Genomic DNA, 18258 nt, shown 5'->3' on the forward strand with positions numbered 1-18258 from the left:
CCCCCGCTTTTGCACATTAGGAGTGGCTGGCTAGAACATTGAAGAAGTGAAAAACTTCATCTTTATCCACTACTGCCACTTCAGTTGAGCATTCAGTACATAATACTGGATGATACACTTCCTCCTCTTCTTCATTTGATTGTATGGAGGTACAATCTTTGCTGTGCTTCATTTTCTTACTTCTTTTCTTTATCTTCTTTCTGTATTTCAGAATTTCCTCTTTGTTAACAACGCAGTTCATCACAAACATTGCTCTATACTGTGTTTTGTAAGATTCATGCCTATGAAGAAGGGGAGAAAACGCAAATCACACCATTGGTAAAACCACTTGCAAGAAACCTGTTACCGTCACTGGAAACGGGATTATAGGTAGGAAGCACCATGCCAAAGGGCTGAAAGCCAAATCACAGAATCACACAATGTTAGGGATTGGAATAATGTGAAATAAATTGAAATAAATGTGAAGTTTTATAAACAGAACAAAAGTCACAACTACAAAAATAATAATAATAAAAAGGAATTGTAGCCATCTGTCTTTTTTTAAGGTGTTTTTAAAAACACACTGGTTCTTGCTGAAATAAACACCCGGGAGGAGTACGATGGTATTGGTACTACAGAATTAGGCATTGGTACGTATAGCTAATGATAGGCGAAAGATCATGAAATTGCGAGTGCAAATGACTCAACTACTGGCATTTATATCCTAAAATGTCTTGCAAGCCTGAAATTCCTTATTTATAAATAACAAACACTGACAGGTAAAACTGGAAAAAGCATGTCTGTAATAAAATATAAAATGTATTTTCAGCTGTCATGAGTGTAACAACTGTATACCTGGAGTATGCAGCAAAATTCGGGGCTGCAGTTCAATTCAATTCAATTCAATTCAACACAATGTCCCTCAGGCTGCAGCTTTACAGCAGCCTAAACCAACGCAAGTCCTGTCTCCCCTTCTGCTGGCTTTACTGCTTGTATACCACTGTGCTGAGCTATTTCAGTTAATTAAACCCACAAAAGACCAGTCCAACAATAAAAATGAACAGTGTTCTGTCAGCTTAGCAAACTGAAATACTGCACTATAGAACAGGGTCAAGGGGTACTAGAGCCAGCAAAGGGAGGAGAGTGAGAAACAGCACTCAGTACTTAGATGATTTTAGGCTGCTGTGGAATTTCATCCAAAAATACTCAAATAAATGAGAAGTAGTTTACTGCTCATTTCACAATATTTCTCTCTCCTTTACTCCCAGTTCAAGAGTGCTGTCCTTAGCAGGAGTTAGCAGTACTAACTCGGTTTGCAGTGCAGTCAGATGCTGGAAAGCTGCAAAACACACTATGAATTCTCACCTAAACGCTTTCCAGGCACTTTTAAATATAACTATACTCAAAACCACAACTGCTAAGACTCAAACCAAGTAAGAATACACTGTCTTGATTTTGCTTAATCCTCCCCTTTTACAAGGCACTTTTACACAAAAATAACCTGGAATAATTTTATGCCTCTAAACATCAAGCCAACATATTTAAAAAAAAAAAAAACAAACAAAAACAACAACAACAAAAAAAAAAAACAAACCAACCAGCCTGAACTGCCTGTTTACTCTCCATGAATTATTATCTTTTAAAAACAGTTTACCTTCTCTACTATGCTAAAGTTCTACCCTTTTCTTCTTCATCTCCATGTTGCAGGTTAAGGTGACCATCATTCTCACAAACTAGCGTTCACCCCTAAATCTGATTCACATATACCTGCCTTCTCTTCAGTAGCGTCACCTTGCAAGACAGAACTGATAAAATTGACTGATCAAATTTAATACGCTAAAAATAGTACTGACAAAAAAAAAGACATTTCAAAAAGACCCCTATTGATCACTAATTACCTCTGGCAGTCCAGGCATAACGTTGTCATGCAAGCAGGGCAATTCAAAACAGCATCGCTGTTTGGAACAGCTGAAGGTTTTGGCTGCTGCTGCTGCGGCACTCTTCTTTGATTACGGTACCTACCGAGGCAAGAAAGGAGGAAGGAGAGACAAAAAAGTGAAATTACGCACCCTTGCTGTCAGGCTTATCAATTCAACTGTCAAGCCTCTTTTATACTAAAACATACCAATTAATATTTGGGTCCTTCTGGACATCTTTTTTTTCAGTAACTCAAAGCACATAAATAAATAAACTGGGGGGAAAACCACATACCAGTATCTTTTAATTTACTTTGTACAGTAAATTTTAATTTGGTGAGAAAAATACATTCGGCATGAGAATTTGTGCCAAAAAACCTTTCCCTCTGATGAGGCAGGTATCTCAAGTGCAATCTCTGCAGGCAACATACATTAACATTATCCTTTTCAATAGATTTACATGGAGAATTTTACTTCCGCTGCAACAACTGTTTTTCTACTTAGACCTTCAAAAAACCCTCAGTAAAGCAGCTTTGTGCTGTTCCTATTTTATCTGAACATTCTGTGGCTTGCTAAATTCAAAGTTTTCCAAAACTAGAAATACAATATTTAGCAGGAACAGATATTAATTTAGCAAAGTATCTCGCAACCTCTTCATTCACAGCATGGTTATTCAGATGAGACCTACAGACAAAACTGCCTTAAAGAACTAAGAAGTCTTGATTTTAAAAAACTGCAAGTTTTAGAATAGTGTAATTTTGAAGACCCAACTTCCATTACATACACATAAAAATTTTACAGGCTTTTAAGTTTCATATGTTGTAAATTCTAAATAAAAAATATTTTCACTGCATGGACTTGACAGCATAGGCTTTTTCTCTATATTCACAATTTTCATTTAAATTTTTCAGTTTATGTTAAGTATTCTACAATTCAAATATTTATGGTTTCTTACCCCCTCCTCTGTGAGTCTACCCATGCTTGATCTCTGCTGTCTTCTTCTGGGTCATATAACAGCTCATCATTGGAAAGAATCCGACGTTGCTGTTGTTTTCTCCTTTTCCGGACATCCTGTGTAACTGGAAAGATTTATGCAAGCACATGTTACATCCACCACACATATGATGATTCTCTACTTAAATAATCAAAATATCAGTTTTTCAGTTTTCCTTTTCCATACTCGCAATACATCTAAACTAAAACATAAAGGTCTAGCTCATTTCTCCCCCAAACACACCACCCTGAAGCATTAATGCACCTTACCTACAGTGGGATACTTCATAAACTTGCAGGAACTACACTGAGATGATACAGGCTGGTAATTCCCCCACAAAAGGCTGCCTTCAGGAACAGCCTCTTGACCCCTCCCCCTCCCAAGAGGATTCTATAGGATCTGAGAAAGAGAGGGCTACTGTAAAGATGTCCTCCTCTCTCCTCTCCTCAGCCATTTACCCATTTTATCTTCATCCTCTGAATCAGAATCGAAGTAAATGTCATCATAGTATTTTGAAGTGGTGGCAGGTCCAGTACTTGAAGAAGTATCTGTGTGAAATTAGGGAGAGAAGCGGTAAGAACACCCTACCAAAGGGACAGCGAGTATGCAGCCCAAAACAAACCTTCGTTTTCAACTTACTCTATCCAGAAGTGCTCTGCTTTATCTGGGTGTGTTAAGTAACAGCTCTCTCAACTTACTGCCACATCCTGACCATCCACATCGTTTATGTTATCTCATTTACAGTTGCTCTCTCAGAGCAAAGCGGCTCACTCCCTCTGAGATGAACCTCAGTTCAAAGGAAAGTTTCTCCCAAGGTACGCTCCCGTTAGGCATAGAGGACACCACATCAAATATGCCTGTCTCTGCCCTGTATAATGCACATGACCTTAGACACTCATACAGGTGTGGCACATTGTTTCACAAACTTTGATTACAATAAAATTCACTAAAAAAAATCCCCCAAAATTTCAGGGCCACAGAAGTTCAAAAAAGACCTAGATGAATTGCCAAGCACATCTGTCACAGCCAGTCTGCACCAAAACCTTTATTCTGTGCTGGATGGATGTGGTGATACAACTACTGCTACATCTTCCTAATTGCATAAAACCTACAGATCAGATTTGCCCACTAACACAGGTAAAACTACTAATCCTGCTGAATGCAGAGTCAAATCCCTACATTAAAGGGAAGACTATGTTGATTCTCCAGGAAATTAAGAACACTTTACTAGGTGTCCTGCAATAGGTAAAAACAACACATCCTCTTCAAACGCCAAAGCAATCCATCTCTTGCACCCATAGCAGAGAGACAGCAGAAGACTATATATCTTTAGTACAGTTTTACTATGTGATGTAACATGTAACTGTAAACAGATAAGGGAGGAAGAGATTAGTATTTTTCCTGACTTTTTCCTCCAACTGACTGGGGATCTCAATCTACCATATGCTACTCCTTTCTTCAAGAAAGGTCTCCAGATGCTGACAGCATCCAGAGTCAGTAGATAAAGAGACTGCAACCGGCTCAAGGGACTTCTAAATACATGTGAAAGAACAACTTCAACCAGAAATTATAGAGATAATGGAAAAAAGGGGAATGATCCAACAAAAAGAAGTCACATTAAAGCAGGAAATCAGAAGTTCAGAAACACCAAAATCAAAGTCTTAGAAAAGATGAAACAGAGGCATCCACTCAAGTGGCACCTGGTGACCATTTCTCCAAAAGCAATTGGCCGTTTTAGGATTTTCTGTAGGCTTCAAATGGCACTCGACTGTCACTACACACACCTCTAGCCACAAAACCACCACATCAACTTCACACTTTAACTGGACACCCCTTAATTCACACTCTTAACTCACGCTTTCACATGCAAGCAGATGTTAAGTGTGATTTACCCGTTTCTGGTGATTTCCATTTGCCTTCCATAGTCCTCATGGTGGTGTTCAGTTCCGCTTCCATCTCCTTTTGGAACTCATCGTCACTGGAAGACTCGCTCTCCCCAGTCAGACACTCCCGTATCAGTTTCCGCTTCTGGTCAGGAGTGCCGTGTAAGAGCACATCCACCTCATCTTCTGAGCTACAAATGTTTAAGCATTACACACCTATTACAACCAGCTCAAAACATTGACCTAGGCCCTTAGAGAACGAGCATGTGAATAGTGTGAGTGCACGGGGAAGCACTTACTCATGTGTTTATGGGAAATGTTTTTATTAAAACGTTTTATTAGCTTCTTAGTATTAAAACTCTGGTTTTAATGCAAAGGAGCTTCAGCTGACTGGCTGCGGCCTGCCGCGACGCCTCTGCCGCTCTGGTCAGCGAGGCTCCGCGCAGGGGCAGGGGTCTTATTTACACACTGGCGTTTGCAGGGTTATAAATGTAAACACGCCGCTTCCAAGGCAGAAAATCGCCGCAACCGCGGCGAGGCCAGACTCCTGCAACGCCCCGGGCGGCAGCCCGCGGCCTCGCCCAGCGCCCGGGCCGTGAGGGAGCCGAGCCCCGCCCCCCCCGCCCCGCAGGCACCGCCGGCCTCAGCGCCTCGCGGAGCTCCGCACCGGGGCCCGCCCTTCCCCCGGGCCCCGCGGCGCCTCTCCGGACTCCGGCCAGGAGGCGCCAGGCGAGAGCGGGGAGCAGAGGGAAGCGGCGGCCCGCTGCCGCCGGGACGAACTCCCCCGGCCCGCCCGCCTCAGGCAAGGCAGCGACAGGCCGCCCCGGGCCCGCCCGCGGCGGGGGCTCTCCGGCACCTGCTGAGCGCTCGCTCCTCGTCGCTGGGCTCCTCCACCACGTACGGGTCGTCCTCCTCCCGCAGGCAGCTCATGGCGGCACCCGGCTCCCCGCCCGCCGCCACTTCCGGGCGCCCCGCCGGCTTCCGGCGGCCGAGCCCGTCCCGCCCCGCCCTTCCCCGCCCCGCGCCGGGCGCTCCCCCTCGTCTGGTGCCGGCGGCGGCCGCCCGGCCTGGCGGGGCGATTCCTTTTGCCCTTCGAGTTGCAAGTCCTCGGGTCACGCTCCAAGGATTTTTCGTCACAGTGATGCAGCCGAGGGTCAGAGCCTTAAGAGACACACCCAATACCAAGAGGCTTGAAAAAAATTTAATGAGCCAGTAACACCGAACAACGAGGACTAATCTAAAAACCGTTCCCACATCCTACTTAAAATATTTACAATTTTTTTAACTGTATATACATTGTAGCCTTTGTCCCTTACAGTTTATTTATAATGAGTTCCTTAGGAATTATACCTGCTATATCTGGAAGATGAGCAGCACAGTATTCCTGCAGTAGCCATTGCTGGAAAACACTATATATACACGAGTTGCTAATAGCCACTGGGCACTGGTAGTCAAAGCCTGAGGCTACGCGTGTGCAACCCAACGCACAATGCGAACAGCGTGGTCAGCTAAGAAATTCCTCTGCCTCCGAAATATCCTGATGTGCAAGACAGCGGGGTAAGTATAGTACGCTGTGCAATTCACCCTATTTGAGGGGAAAAAAAAAAAACAACCAAAAACAACCACAACAAAACGAACCGTGCGCCTCTGTGCGGCAGTACAGGGAGTCTGTAATCCCAGGGACATCGACTTACATGGATCTGCACCTCCAAACATGCCATTCACCCAAAATTCCGTCGCTCCGTTGAAGGTCTACAAACCCACATGAAGCAGCAATCCCCCTGGGAAGAGCAATTCACCAAGTAAAGCCCAATTTTATGACATCCCGGAATCACAGAACAGAACAGCACCTCTTGGGAAAGTTTCATGGTTCAAGTGAGAGAGACAAAGCAATACAACAAATAAAACTGGATTCATAGCTCTAAGCCCAGTTAGCAGAATGAGATCCTTTTCGGGCATTCCTTTATTTGGTATACCTTTACTTTCTATATTCTGAAGCAGAGCTGCTTATCTGTGTCAAAGTGGGGCAGTACTACTTTTCACTGATATTTTATGCACTTTCTGAACTCCCTTCCACTACTTCATTTCCCCTTTCCGGAAAGAAACACGAGAAGTTCTCTGAAAAGCATTTCTGCCAGAGAAATTGCAGAGTCAGCAACCAAGCTCAAAGCAATTTAAATACACTGGATAGGAAAGTCACAGACAAACGGACAGGCAAACAGGTAAACCTGAGAACGCAAGTGAAAAACTACTGGGCAAGTATTTAGTGTCAGACCAATCGAATACTTACTCAATGGCTTTACAGGATGAATAGAGAAAAAGCTAATTAAATTAATCTGATTTACTAGAAAATATTAAGCTTACAGATGATACAATGTCTGCATAATTTTAGAAAAATCATCAATTTCATGGTTTATTTTACAATAATTGGATTAGTCTACAAGTTAAGGCAAATATCCTAATGCATTTGCTTTTCTTTTTAAATCATAGTTATAAAGGTTACACAAAGTTCTCCAAAATTTCTAAGAAATGTTCACAATTGAAAAAAAGATTAAGTTTCCTGATATCAGTACATGGAAAAAAAAAAAGACTACGACAGTGTATACAATGCCATTATAGTAACAATATTCAAATATCTAATGGTAATATTCAGGCCATTTGAACAATGTGCTTCAAATGGTGAACTTCAGAAATTACTTACAAAGGTAAATAAGATCAGCAGCCGTATCATAGTATTCATAACATGAACATAATTATATTGGCTATTTTCACAAAAACAGAGCATTTGGTTTCTGAACAATGAAAGCATATAATGATTAAATAAACATGAATATGTATGTATAACAAGTATGTTGTTGCTTCATATAGTCTGGAGCTACTTTCAGGTGTTTGTTTTATTTCTTTTGAAAGAAGGAGCTTGCTTATGCCCGCTTTGTCAACTGTTTTCTCCAGGGAACTGTAAATGCCTATTTAAAGTCATGAAAACAAAATCCAGAGGAGGGCAGCCCTTGTTAGTGGGAGGACGGAGCGTAGCTTATGTGTCGCCATTTAACACTGCCAGGCAGCTCTGCAGCAGCTGTAAGTTACCCTGTAAAAATAAAGAAAAATATGACCACATTTCCTGACTTTCTTTTACGCTTGTGACAGAAAGATGCGTTTTAAACAGCAATGACACCACTGAAGGAGAACAGACAGTTATTAAGCTTATGTAAAAATATTATGTAAGTAACTTTCATCTTAAAGAGTTTTTTGAATGTAGGAGCATTGTGTCTTGGAACTAAACAGAGCCAACTTGAGATTCAAAAATAAGCATTTAGTACCCTTTCCATGTTTCTTCGCAAGTTTCTTACTGAAGACCTAGTCTGGCCGCAAAAACCACCCACTGCAGAGCCCTCTCTTAGCAATGAAGTTCAAAGTTACAAAGTTTTCATTTTTTACAGAGTATTGTCATTACCCTATCACTGCAATATTATTCCCAAAGCAGAAGCATTCATATATTATACTGAATACCGAATTCATCAAGGGTTAACCAATGCACAGCACTCAGTATCTCCTCCCTATAGCAGCCATCCAAGCTGCTGGCTCTGTTCAATGGCGGGCCTCGTTTGAAAGACAGACTGATTTACACACTTAGCCAGGTGATTTAGCCATCAAAGTTGAGTTTAGCCATTAGAGCCGGCTACAGAAGTGATAATCAGAACATTAACTAAGCTTTATCTCTAAGGCCAAGTTTTGCCCTTCTTTTCAAACACCTCAGGTCAGTTTTTAATCCTATTTAAAGCATTCTGACTCTACCATAAAACCATATAGGTTGACTTTCAGATTTCTGAATGAATTTACAGAACTGACACTTAAAAGGATACCCTTGTGAATTGAGCAAATCTGATCGACAAGTAAGCCAGGATGTACTTTCCAGAAAAAAAAAAAAACACAAAACAAAACAACAACAAAAAAAACAACTCTGGTATTCACAGTATTCACATTGTTTTGTGCATTCATTTATGCTTACATCACTTTAAACTCCTGGCTATGCACTACTAAATAGCTGTATTAGATTTGTTCTCAAATCTGAAATCTCTGTGTAAGAAACACTACTACGTTGTTCACAGTGTTAAAGAGTAATTCCTATCAGGTTCAGGTAAAATGCAAGTACAAAACAGTCTGAATGCCCAGTTATAAACACGGGAGAAACTGCTTCCTTCTAAAAAATTTTTTGATCCAAAAAGAAACCTGTAAAGAAAACTTCAAACAAACAAAAGCATGTAATTAACCAGTATCAACAGCTGTGAGTTGCATGTCCTTGATGAATAGTCCACACAAATACTAAACAATTTGTAATTCTTAATTTTTCAGTTGAAAGCATTCCAAGTGACCTGTGGTAGACAGGCAGAAGGACACTTGTGCCTCAGTCCAAAAAGGTAAGAAATCATAAGAGATCCCACCTGGAATACTGCATTCAGCTCTGAAGTCCCCAAAACAAGAAGGACATGGAGCTGCTGGAGCAAGTCCAGAGGAGGGCCAGGAAGATGATCTGAGAGCTGGAACACTTCTGCTATGAAGACAGGCTGAGAGAGTTGGGACTGTTCAGCCTGGAGAAGAGAAGGCTCCCGGGTGATCTTATTGCAGCCTTCCAGTACCTGAAGGGGGCCTACAGGAAAGCTGGAGAGGGACTATTTACAAGGGCATGTAGTGACAGGACAAGGGGCAATGGCTTTAAACTGAAAGAGGGCAGATTTAGATTAGATCTAAGGAAGAAATTTTTCGCTCTGAGGGTGGTGAGGCACTGGAACAGGTTGCCAAGAGAGGTTGTGGATGCCCCATCCCTGGAAGTTTTCAAGGCAAGGTTGGATGAGGCTTTGGGCAACCTGGTGCAGTGGAGGGTGTCCCTGCCCATGGTAAGGCGGTTGGAACTAGATGATCTTTGAGGTCCCTTCCAACCCAAACCATTCTATGATTCATTCATAAGTCTATCCCCCATTAAGGTTCTAATAATCCAGACTAAGGAATTAACTAAATTCAAGGCTTTCACATAAAAGATTCCCAGTTGTGACTACTGGATCCTTTTCGGTCTTCTCCAAAGGACAGCAATTTCAGTTATGGCTTCAACAGCTTTTTGTCCTTTTATGCTTACACTGGCAGAGGACAGTCACAAGCCTGAGGCCTGTAATTCTGTGATAGGAACAAATTCAATATACGTGAGGTGCATGGGGACTTGGTGGCCCATCTTCATAGTGTACAGGATTCGTAAATCTAAGGTCTCTGTTTGAACAGCTGATTATTGGCCACAATGACGTAATGAATGAAAAGGAATACTTCAGTCTGAAGCATAATTGTGGACTGCATGCATGTTACCTACAACAAAAGTGTGACAGTGATCTTTTGGCCATCTCTTTACATCCCATCAGCAGAATGAAGTATATTTGCAATTCACAGGCCACTATGTAGCACTCTAAAGAAAAGAAGGTACCAAGATGGCCTTTGTACATCAGTCATTTCCAGACTCAGCCAGCCAGTCTACTGAAATTTTCCAAATAGGCAATCATTCATTTTCATTAGATTAAATTTTCAAAGTTTAGGAGAACCACCTTATTTAAATTACAACAAATCAAGGACAATCAAGGCTGTGAGCCATTTTTCTTTCCGGCTGCAACATCTGACATACTTGATCTACATCAGCATAGCTCGAGAAAGTCATAGAATTATAGAATAGTTTGGGTTGGAAAGGTCCTTTAAAGGTCATCTAGTCCAACCACTCCTATAAAATGAGATTCAGAAAAGTGTTTCTTGCCAACTCAGATTCCTAAGCTCTAGATATTACAGCTGTTGGCAAAACCACAGTGACAGAAACATCCTTTTCAGGAAAGAAAAAAATCACTGACAAAGCATTTAACCAAATCCCTTAGCACTGGATTTTCCTTATTCCCTTCTTCTGTCAGTTCCAAACAGACATCTGTTGCTAGCAATGCAATAAATTCTTTTTCCGCAAAAACTCATAGCGGCAAGAGCATATATATTAGTATGTGTGGAAAGAGATGTTTGGATTTTTTTTTTTATTTGAAGGAAGTGGCTATCTTACTCAGCTACAATTCATTTATCAAAAGACTCTAGAAGTATAGCCAAAGCTATACATGCTTTGAAGCATATGATTATAATGTTAGCAGTTTCACCAACTATCAGACCTCCCTTCTTGAACATGAAGTCCAACACAGGAACACCTCAAAATCCAACTGTTTAAAATACTGAGTAGGTTTAAATGCAGCTTGTGCACTAAATGCCCAAACACTTAAGGGTCTTACATTAGCTGCAGCTGCATGAAGTCATGAAGAAAACAAAGCTAGGAAAACAGAAGCTAAACACTACCTAGAGGGATAGTCAGACAGACTGACCATAGAAAAAGAAACATTGATCCATTTAGTATAGATCAGGGACCAAGCAGAATCTAAACCTGCAGTTTGGCAGCTATTTTAAGTAAATCTAGGGTACACGCTGCTGATAAGAAAGCAGCGCTCTCTTATTCACAGCCCCTCCCAGCCAAAACTGTGTGTTTTTACACAAGGGATGCTGTGAAAACAAGGCTGAAAGTAAAACTTAGAAAAACCTAGAGCAACTTTTAGCTCCATCGTACTATGCAGCTGCACACATAATAGTGCCAACATAAAGCAACGGAACAGAGTCATGCATCGTTATCCTCCCTGGCAGTAGTCTGCACTTGCATCAACTTAAAGCAAACTGAACCAACAGTCTGATTTTTACGTTTTTCAAAAGTCTTCAGCTGCAAACAGGAAAGGATAAAAGGATACAGGCAGATTAAAGCAAGTATTTTATAAGGAAGTAGTATAAACATAACTGGTATAGAGGATGCACCTAGTATTTGTATATACAGTGTCGTTGAATTACTGAAAGCTCTATTTCTCTATTACCCTCCAGTCTTCTAAAGCCACACAGTCAGATACAGCTCAGGAAATGCAAGCTGTCTCTCAGAACCTTCTCTTGATACTTTGGTCATTCTGACTTCTTCAGTGCAGTGATCTCCGTGGTTTAGGATTTGTGGTTTTCTTGCCACAGAGAGCAAAACTTTTAACAGTAAGTCATGCAGCAGCCTTCCCTGTGGCTGAATTCCTCCCAAAGATAGCCTCTCAGGTAAGTTCCAGCACCCACTGCTGCATCAGATTTCACCTCCATGCTTTCTGTGCCAGGTAACTCCAAGTCCAGAAGACATATGGCTAGAACGATTCAGAGACAGACGCATCTGCATGGCATCTAGTCTGGAGGTACTTGTTCCAGAAAAAAAAAACAAACCACAAAACCAAAGAAGACAACTTGTAGCAAAAGCCTGCAGCAGTGTAATCTGTTGTCTCCAGTACCTGCTCCTCAGTTAGCTTTTTTCCTGGAAAGAGCACTTAGACCTGAGTAACAGGTCATGTTGCAAAGTTTGGGAGTGCCATGCTCCACATGCCATGGACAAGCCAAGTAATTTACCATTTAGGGGTGCTAAAACTTCACCTGCCTGCAGTAGCTGCAAAAGCCTGAAGACAGGGACTGCCACAGCATCAGGCAAAGTATTTTGTCCAGAACCTTAAAGCAGGAGACTTTCGATCTGACTTCATTAATTTATTGCCTAGATGAAAAAGTAGCTTTCTTTTTGCTACTATCAGCCCTCTTTTGGCGCTACTGCCAAGAGGAATTTAGGATCTACAAACACCCCAGCTTAGCCCAGCCAAACCCAGGGCTACTTAGCCTCCCTTGTTCATGATTTGCGTTGCAACAAGTATAAAAATGTCCCCTCTGGGACAAGGAGAAACCTTCATATTCCCCTAACATTGTTCTTCACACATCAGGGCACAATGCTATCTCAAAAAAACCCCAAGTCTTTTCATATCTTCTTTCTTTCTTTTATGAACTACATCAGAAGGTCTCCACCAAACTATTTCATCCTTCAATACTCTGTACAGACTAAAATCTATCTGTAAGACTATCCTCAAATACGCTGGTTATAGCATTAATAAGAAAATTTCCCATTATATCATCTATTGCACTTGTAAATGCTATAATAATCTTACTGAGAATCTGCAGAAATAGAAGCACAGCAAGCAAACCAATTCATCTGCAGTAGCTTGTTTTGAATAAATACCAAACACAGGCTTTGAAAAACACAGAACTTTCAAATCTAGTGAGAAACAAAATATCCTTTCATTCAACAAGTCACAACATTTGTTAACATTTCCAGAACTGTCCCCCTTAGTCAAAATGACTTATTGTATTGCAAAGCTTTAAGTATTCAAAACTGTCTAGTGACTCTTACAGTGGTCCATGATAAAGTAGGTGCAAAAGGTCAGTAAAAAAAAAGTTCACCTTCAAAAACAGGACTACAGTTCAAAGCTTCTACAATAGCCTTATATACTCCTTGTCAGTAAATTTACTAAGGCAAGGCAAATCACAGACTGAAACAGACTATCTGAAGAACTACATCTTAAATGCAAGCTGTGGTGACAAAGGAAGAACAGCTGAAAAAAAATTCACAATCTTCAAGTAAACTGAGGACACTAAGAAGCACACACCAAGTAAGCTGAAAGCTACAGAAATTAAGCATTTCCCCCCTGCCTTTTACAGTTATTAGCTGTCAAAATTCAAGAGAACATTACTACAAGATTTTGACTTGCATAGAGAGTTAATACAAGTGATTCTTCAAGGATGCTTCAGGAGAAAGAGAGCTTTTTTAAGCATTCCACTCCAAGGCATTCGAGGACTACAGCAAGGGTCAGTTACAAAAGATAATGAAGAGTCAATGACTGAAGCAGGATGAAAGCACTGTCGATTCATTCCCTTATTAAAGCACGATATGGCAAATGAATAAAAACTGTTTCAAGTATGACTGTTAGGACTACTAATTTCAGTAAAACTCATAACCAGTACATTAATGACCAAACATTGGGATTTCTGGGAGACTCAGGGCTGGATATAGGCAGCTGCTACACACAGAGAAGCAGGAAGGCTGAATAGTACCAAGTACTATAAGAAGTTTTAAGACTTCAGGGGAAATATAGCTGAATTTCTGATACAGCATATTAAAGGAAGCACTGTTCATCTGAAAAAGGAGTCGAGTATTCCAGACCTTACTGATTACTTTACCAGCTAAACATCCCATCAAGTTGAACTTACACCTACAAAGACTAAAATAAAAAAAGTCCCCAAAACAATCCTTTTTAGAGCGCACTAGTTTTACAAACAACACATTCATCAGAATGAAGAATGACACTGTCAAGGCTACTGAAAAGAGTGTAAAGCATCAACAAGTTAACTCAGCAACACTATACACCTCTTCCTAACTAGTCCTTTCAACAAATATATTCCGAGTTAATTCAAAGCTGGTTAGTACACACAGTTTCAGATTTGCAATGAGAACAAGAAATGCTAAAGAGCTGACTTTTGAAAGAAAGCTGCCTACTGCTATAGGAAGTGCTAAAGTAAGAGACTGCTATACTTGCCTATGAAATCAGAGCAGCTAACTTGATTTAAGCAAAAGCATGAATTTCATATGGATTGAAAGAATCAAATACATTGTGAAATTTAAGGACAGTACAGGCCCCTTAAAGTTCTTTTCCTGCAAAATTTATTTTAGTGAAAAGACTATCTGCGACTTTTGTTAGCACTTAATAGCTTAAAGGTAAAGAGCTTCAAAGAGCATAGTCAGAGTAACACTGATCTGACTTCAGACAGGCCTGCGTGAGCTTATGCTTAATAGTTAAGTCTATCCTATAGGTTAAGTCCCCAACATCTGGATAACATGAGAAACCACTTCCTATCTCTCAGTAAAATGCTGAGACGAGGTTTTAAAAATAGGCAGGTATTCAAACTCTGCAGCTATAAATATCAAACAGCTAGAGAAACATAAAACCGAAGCCAAAATTGTCTTCAAAGAGATGTTTTCCAAAGACACCTCAAGCATACCAGTCCCTTGGAGACATTTCACCTATACTTTTTTTTTCTTCCCTATTATTCAAGGAAGTTCACCTTCCTGGATGATGCTTACCTTCAAATTGCCCTTCATGAATGTGAAGTGTGTATCACACAACATGTTACCAAAAACCCGGAATAAGAAACTTATCAACACCAATGGGATGTAGATAAGCAGACACTTCTTTATTGCGGCGCCGGGTGCACGGGGGATATCTCCTCCTAGAGTGCACACCTTGCACCAAAATTAAACTTCTTATATAGAGCTTACACATGCATAAACAAATTATTTCCCGAAAATCATTAGCATATTCTTCCCCTATTTCCGATTCTGCGCAATAAAATTTAGAATCATCTGGAAATGAGTCTGGGGTATAGTATGGGTAGGTGGCCTATGAGTCGGTGGTCGCGATCTCCCCCTGCCGGAATTACATTTTGCTTAAATTCAGTTTCTGGTAATTACCTCATGGTTTCTTGGCAAGTACCCATAACTCGTTAAGGCTGGCCTTCTTCATTCTCATTAACCCAAACCTTGATAGCTACATGCATTCTTCTAGTTCTATGTAAGTATCATAAATCAATTGGTAGGTCAACTTGTACTTGTTATCTAATTTCTACATGATTCTAACTTATCCCTTTGGTCTTGATACAGGATTATACAAAGACTTTCATAGCAGCATCTGGTTACTGTATGAGCATACTTTTCATTGAAATATTTCTTATAGCTTTATATTATTAAAATCAATTGCAACCTATATTAATTACAAACTATTGATTAAATTCTAATTACTAAAATTCTAAGTATCAGTAACAAACACATGTAGCCATTTTGGTTATTCAAGCATATAGCAGTGAAAATGGAGGCCAAAAAGGATCACAATTACCTTAGCATGCTTTAATTCCAGTTCTGCTAGTTCCACCAGATTTTTTCTGAATGCTGCAACTCTTCTTGTCTTAAAGTCTATCAGTTCTATAGAAAATAAAAATGAATTCATTAAAAGTATTATTGCTCGTGGCCTCAAATGTTAACAGACTTTCCTTCAAGATAGAAGAGGTAAAGGGTAAGGGAAAGCAACAGGGAAAAACTCAAGTCTAATCTCAGCACATTCTGGGCTCAAAGATGCTGCTACACTGTTGGATGAAAGCAAACAATAATTGCAGTTCTTCGTCTCTAGCTAACCTTTTGTGGACACAAAGTTCTTTTGAAAAAAGACTGCAATGTGGATGCTTTTAAACATTTAATTGTCTTATTCCATGTGCACTATTCTTTCAAGGCTGATATATAAAAGTATCCAGGGAAGATACTAAGCTAAAACTAGCATGAAAACCAAGAGGAAGCAAGTATGCTTTATGGATATACCTTTGTGGCTAACAGCATCACTCACTTCCACTGTCTCATTTGTAGGAATCATTAGCCAGATTTATAGGGTCAAACAACTCTTAAGCGATAAACACAGAAAAGCATGGTGTTTAAACCTTGAACAAATCTGACCCAAATAATGAATCAGATGACTACTAACTCACAATAATCTTAGCCTAAAAAAAAGAGACATTAAGTTTCCAGGAAAAAGGCAACATGTAAATAAGGTTCCTTTTCTCTAGAGCTACTGTAGCACTGCAACTTCAGTGAAATCTCATTCAAGATCTTTCCCTTTTCTAATGTAGCATCATCTCTGCAGCAGACTGCTTCTTTCACAGTACAATGCATAAAACCAAAAGGGGAATTTCAACAACAGTGTAAAAGACAAGCTTTTCCTTTACTGCTAGAAATTATCATTTTGTATCCCATCCTATTCATATAAAACAAGTGGTTAACAAATAATTTAATAACACTTAGATCTTGCTCTGCCTAATGGAGCTATGAGGAGTCAAAGGAAAATATTATTTGAATTTTCTAAAATAAGTTAATACTGATTAAAAGATAATAGTTCAGCTCAGGAAGCAGAACAAACATCTATTCTCATTAGTAATATCCTAAAATATATTAATTTTCAAGTAGCACCATAGAACCAAAGACCATCCAACTACCTTGTTTTGCTGATTCAGATATTTTCTCAAATTTCTGACAGCATATTTGCTGAGTAGTTTCAGCTTGCAGCACATCTTTGTTTTTTGCTCTTGCTTTATCCAATGCCTTATTAGCATTTTCATAATCCACTAGTGACCTAGATCTTCTATATAGGAGATCCTATTAAAAAAAAACAAACCAAAACATAAAAGATGTATAGAATTCACAAGAATCTACCCAAGAATTTTAGTATATACCAAGTAATAAAAAAAACACATTAATTATAGTATTTCTTGCCGTATTTCAGTTCTTACTAAACTATTTGCACTCGTTTTACTTCATCCTGCAAGTCTGTACTGGATCAGACACACGATTTATTATTGTTTGGTCTGCATCTTGTCTGACAAAGGCGAGCAACAGATGGCTTAGATGATACTCCAAAAAGCCTAAGAAAGGGCAATCATGGGAAACTTCACAGCTTCTTAGATCAGAAACAAACTATATTTAGATGATGTATTTGAAATACACACAGGGCCCAAGAAAACAGCATTAGTATTTTCTGTGCAACAGTTATTGCTGTGATCTTCTAACTACAGACATTTTCTGTCAAATGCTTCGTCACTCTGTCATGTTACTTAATCATCTTACATCAAACAACACTAAAAATGAAATTTTCTGTAGGTATAGAATATCAAATTTAGCCCATGTGTTATTGTATCAGCACTTGCAGATCATCTGGAGTATCCATTTTGAATGTTAAAAAAAAAGTAGAATTGCTTGCAATCTACAAGCAGCAAACATACTGCAAACACAACAATCCACCAACAGTTCTTCCACCATTTTTAATTATCAAAGCCAAATTGTACAGTATAAGTGCATCACACAGTTTCAAATAGTCAGCCCCACAGTCAGCAACTGCATTGTTATTTCTAATATACAACAGATATCCAGTTTTTGTAGCCAAGGGAAAAATTGCAGGCTAGAGGTGGCAGCATTTTAACCTATCTACTGTGTTATTTCTCAGGATGATCCCTTATCTCTCTTTCACTGAATAAAAAAACCCCATAAATTCACCTTAGCAGCTTGAGATTCCCTTAGGTAATATTTCAGAAGATCAGAAAGTTTAAGATCTTCATCAGCAGATACCCGGGCCTCTATTTTCTGGAGAAACAGGTAAAAGCATCAATTTAAAAACATCCAGACTTTGGGTATTTACTTGTATGATGTCAATACAACATAAAATATACAACACTACATGACAGATTTTCTTTTTCAAAAACCAAGATCATGCATTTGTAACAGAATACTTAAAGATGCATCATGAGAAGCACTATTAGGATTCTGTATTAAAATGTAAGCAATAACCAAATGCGCAAGTAGTAACGTGACAACAAGCTTTCTATTTTAAACGATGCTTTCTTCCTAATTCAATTATATGTACCATATAGTAGGAAAACAGCAGAGAAACAAAAACTCATCTAGTATGAAGAGTTGCACAGGAAGTTTCATGTTGTTTTTGAGATC

At 39.6% G+C, this 18258-nt stretch overlaps 2 protein-coding genes across 4 annotated transcripts in view; both read right to left on the bottom strand.

The window, feature by feature from the left end:
• On the bottom strand, positions 1-5715 carry EAPP (E2F associated phosphoprotein). Its single transcript, XM_086613016.1, has 6 exons — positions 5629-5715; positions 4782-4963; positions 3348-3437; positions 2851-2974; positions 1878-1997; positions 1-281 (listed from the first exon to the last, which is right to left on the bottom strand). The coding sequence occupies exons 1-6, from the start codon at positions 5700-5702 to the stop codon at positions 17-19; spliced, it is 855 nt and encodes a 284-aa protein (XP_086469142.1). The 5' UTR covers positions 5703-5715; the 3' UTR covers positions 1-16.
• Positions 5716-6673: 958 nt separating this feature from the next.
• The window catches only part of SNX6 (sorting nexin 6), a 29769-nt gene continuing 18184 nt past the window's right edge, over positions 6674-18258 (bottom strand). For all 3 annotated transcript variants that reach the window (XM_086614184.1, XM_086614183.1, XM_086614185.1), the window contains 4 exons: positions 17809-17895; positions 16755-16914; positions 15611-15696; positions 6674-7860 (listed from right to left, as the gene is read on the bottom strand). In XM_086614184.1, the coding sequence (XP_086470310.1) occupies positions 7807-7860; positions 15611-15696; positions 16755-16914; positions 17809-17895 (387 nt within the window). In that variant the 3' untranslated portion in view covers positions 6674-7806. The remainder of the gene's footprint in view (positions 7861-15610; positions 15697-16754; positions 16915-17808; positions 17896-18258) is intronic.

Source organism: Tauraco erythrolophus, chromosome 6 (genome assembly GCF_009769465.1).
Source record: "Tauraco erythrolophus isolate bTauEry1 chromosome 6, bTauEry1.pri, whole genome shotgun sequence".
NCBI lineage: Eukaryota > Metazoa > Chordata > Aves > Musophagiformes > Musophagidae > Tauraco > Tauraco erythrolophus.

What these genes read in the sequence shown, in the direction of transcription:
- EAPP (XM_086613016.1), bottom strand. Translation starts at nt 5,702, where the DNA reads ATGAGCTGCCTGCGGGAGGAGGACGACCCGTACGTGGTGGAGGAGCCC. An exon ending in AGAGGATGAAGATAAAATGG is followed by an intron (nt 2,975 to 3,347) that starts GTAAATGGCTGA and finishes AAATCTTTCCAG; the next exon opens with TTACACAGGATGTCCGGAAA. An exon ending in TTATGCCTGGACTGCCAGAG is followed by an intron (nt 282 to 1,877) that starts GTAATTAGTGAT and finishes CCTTCTTCATAG; the next exon opens with GCATGAATCTTACAAAACAC.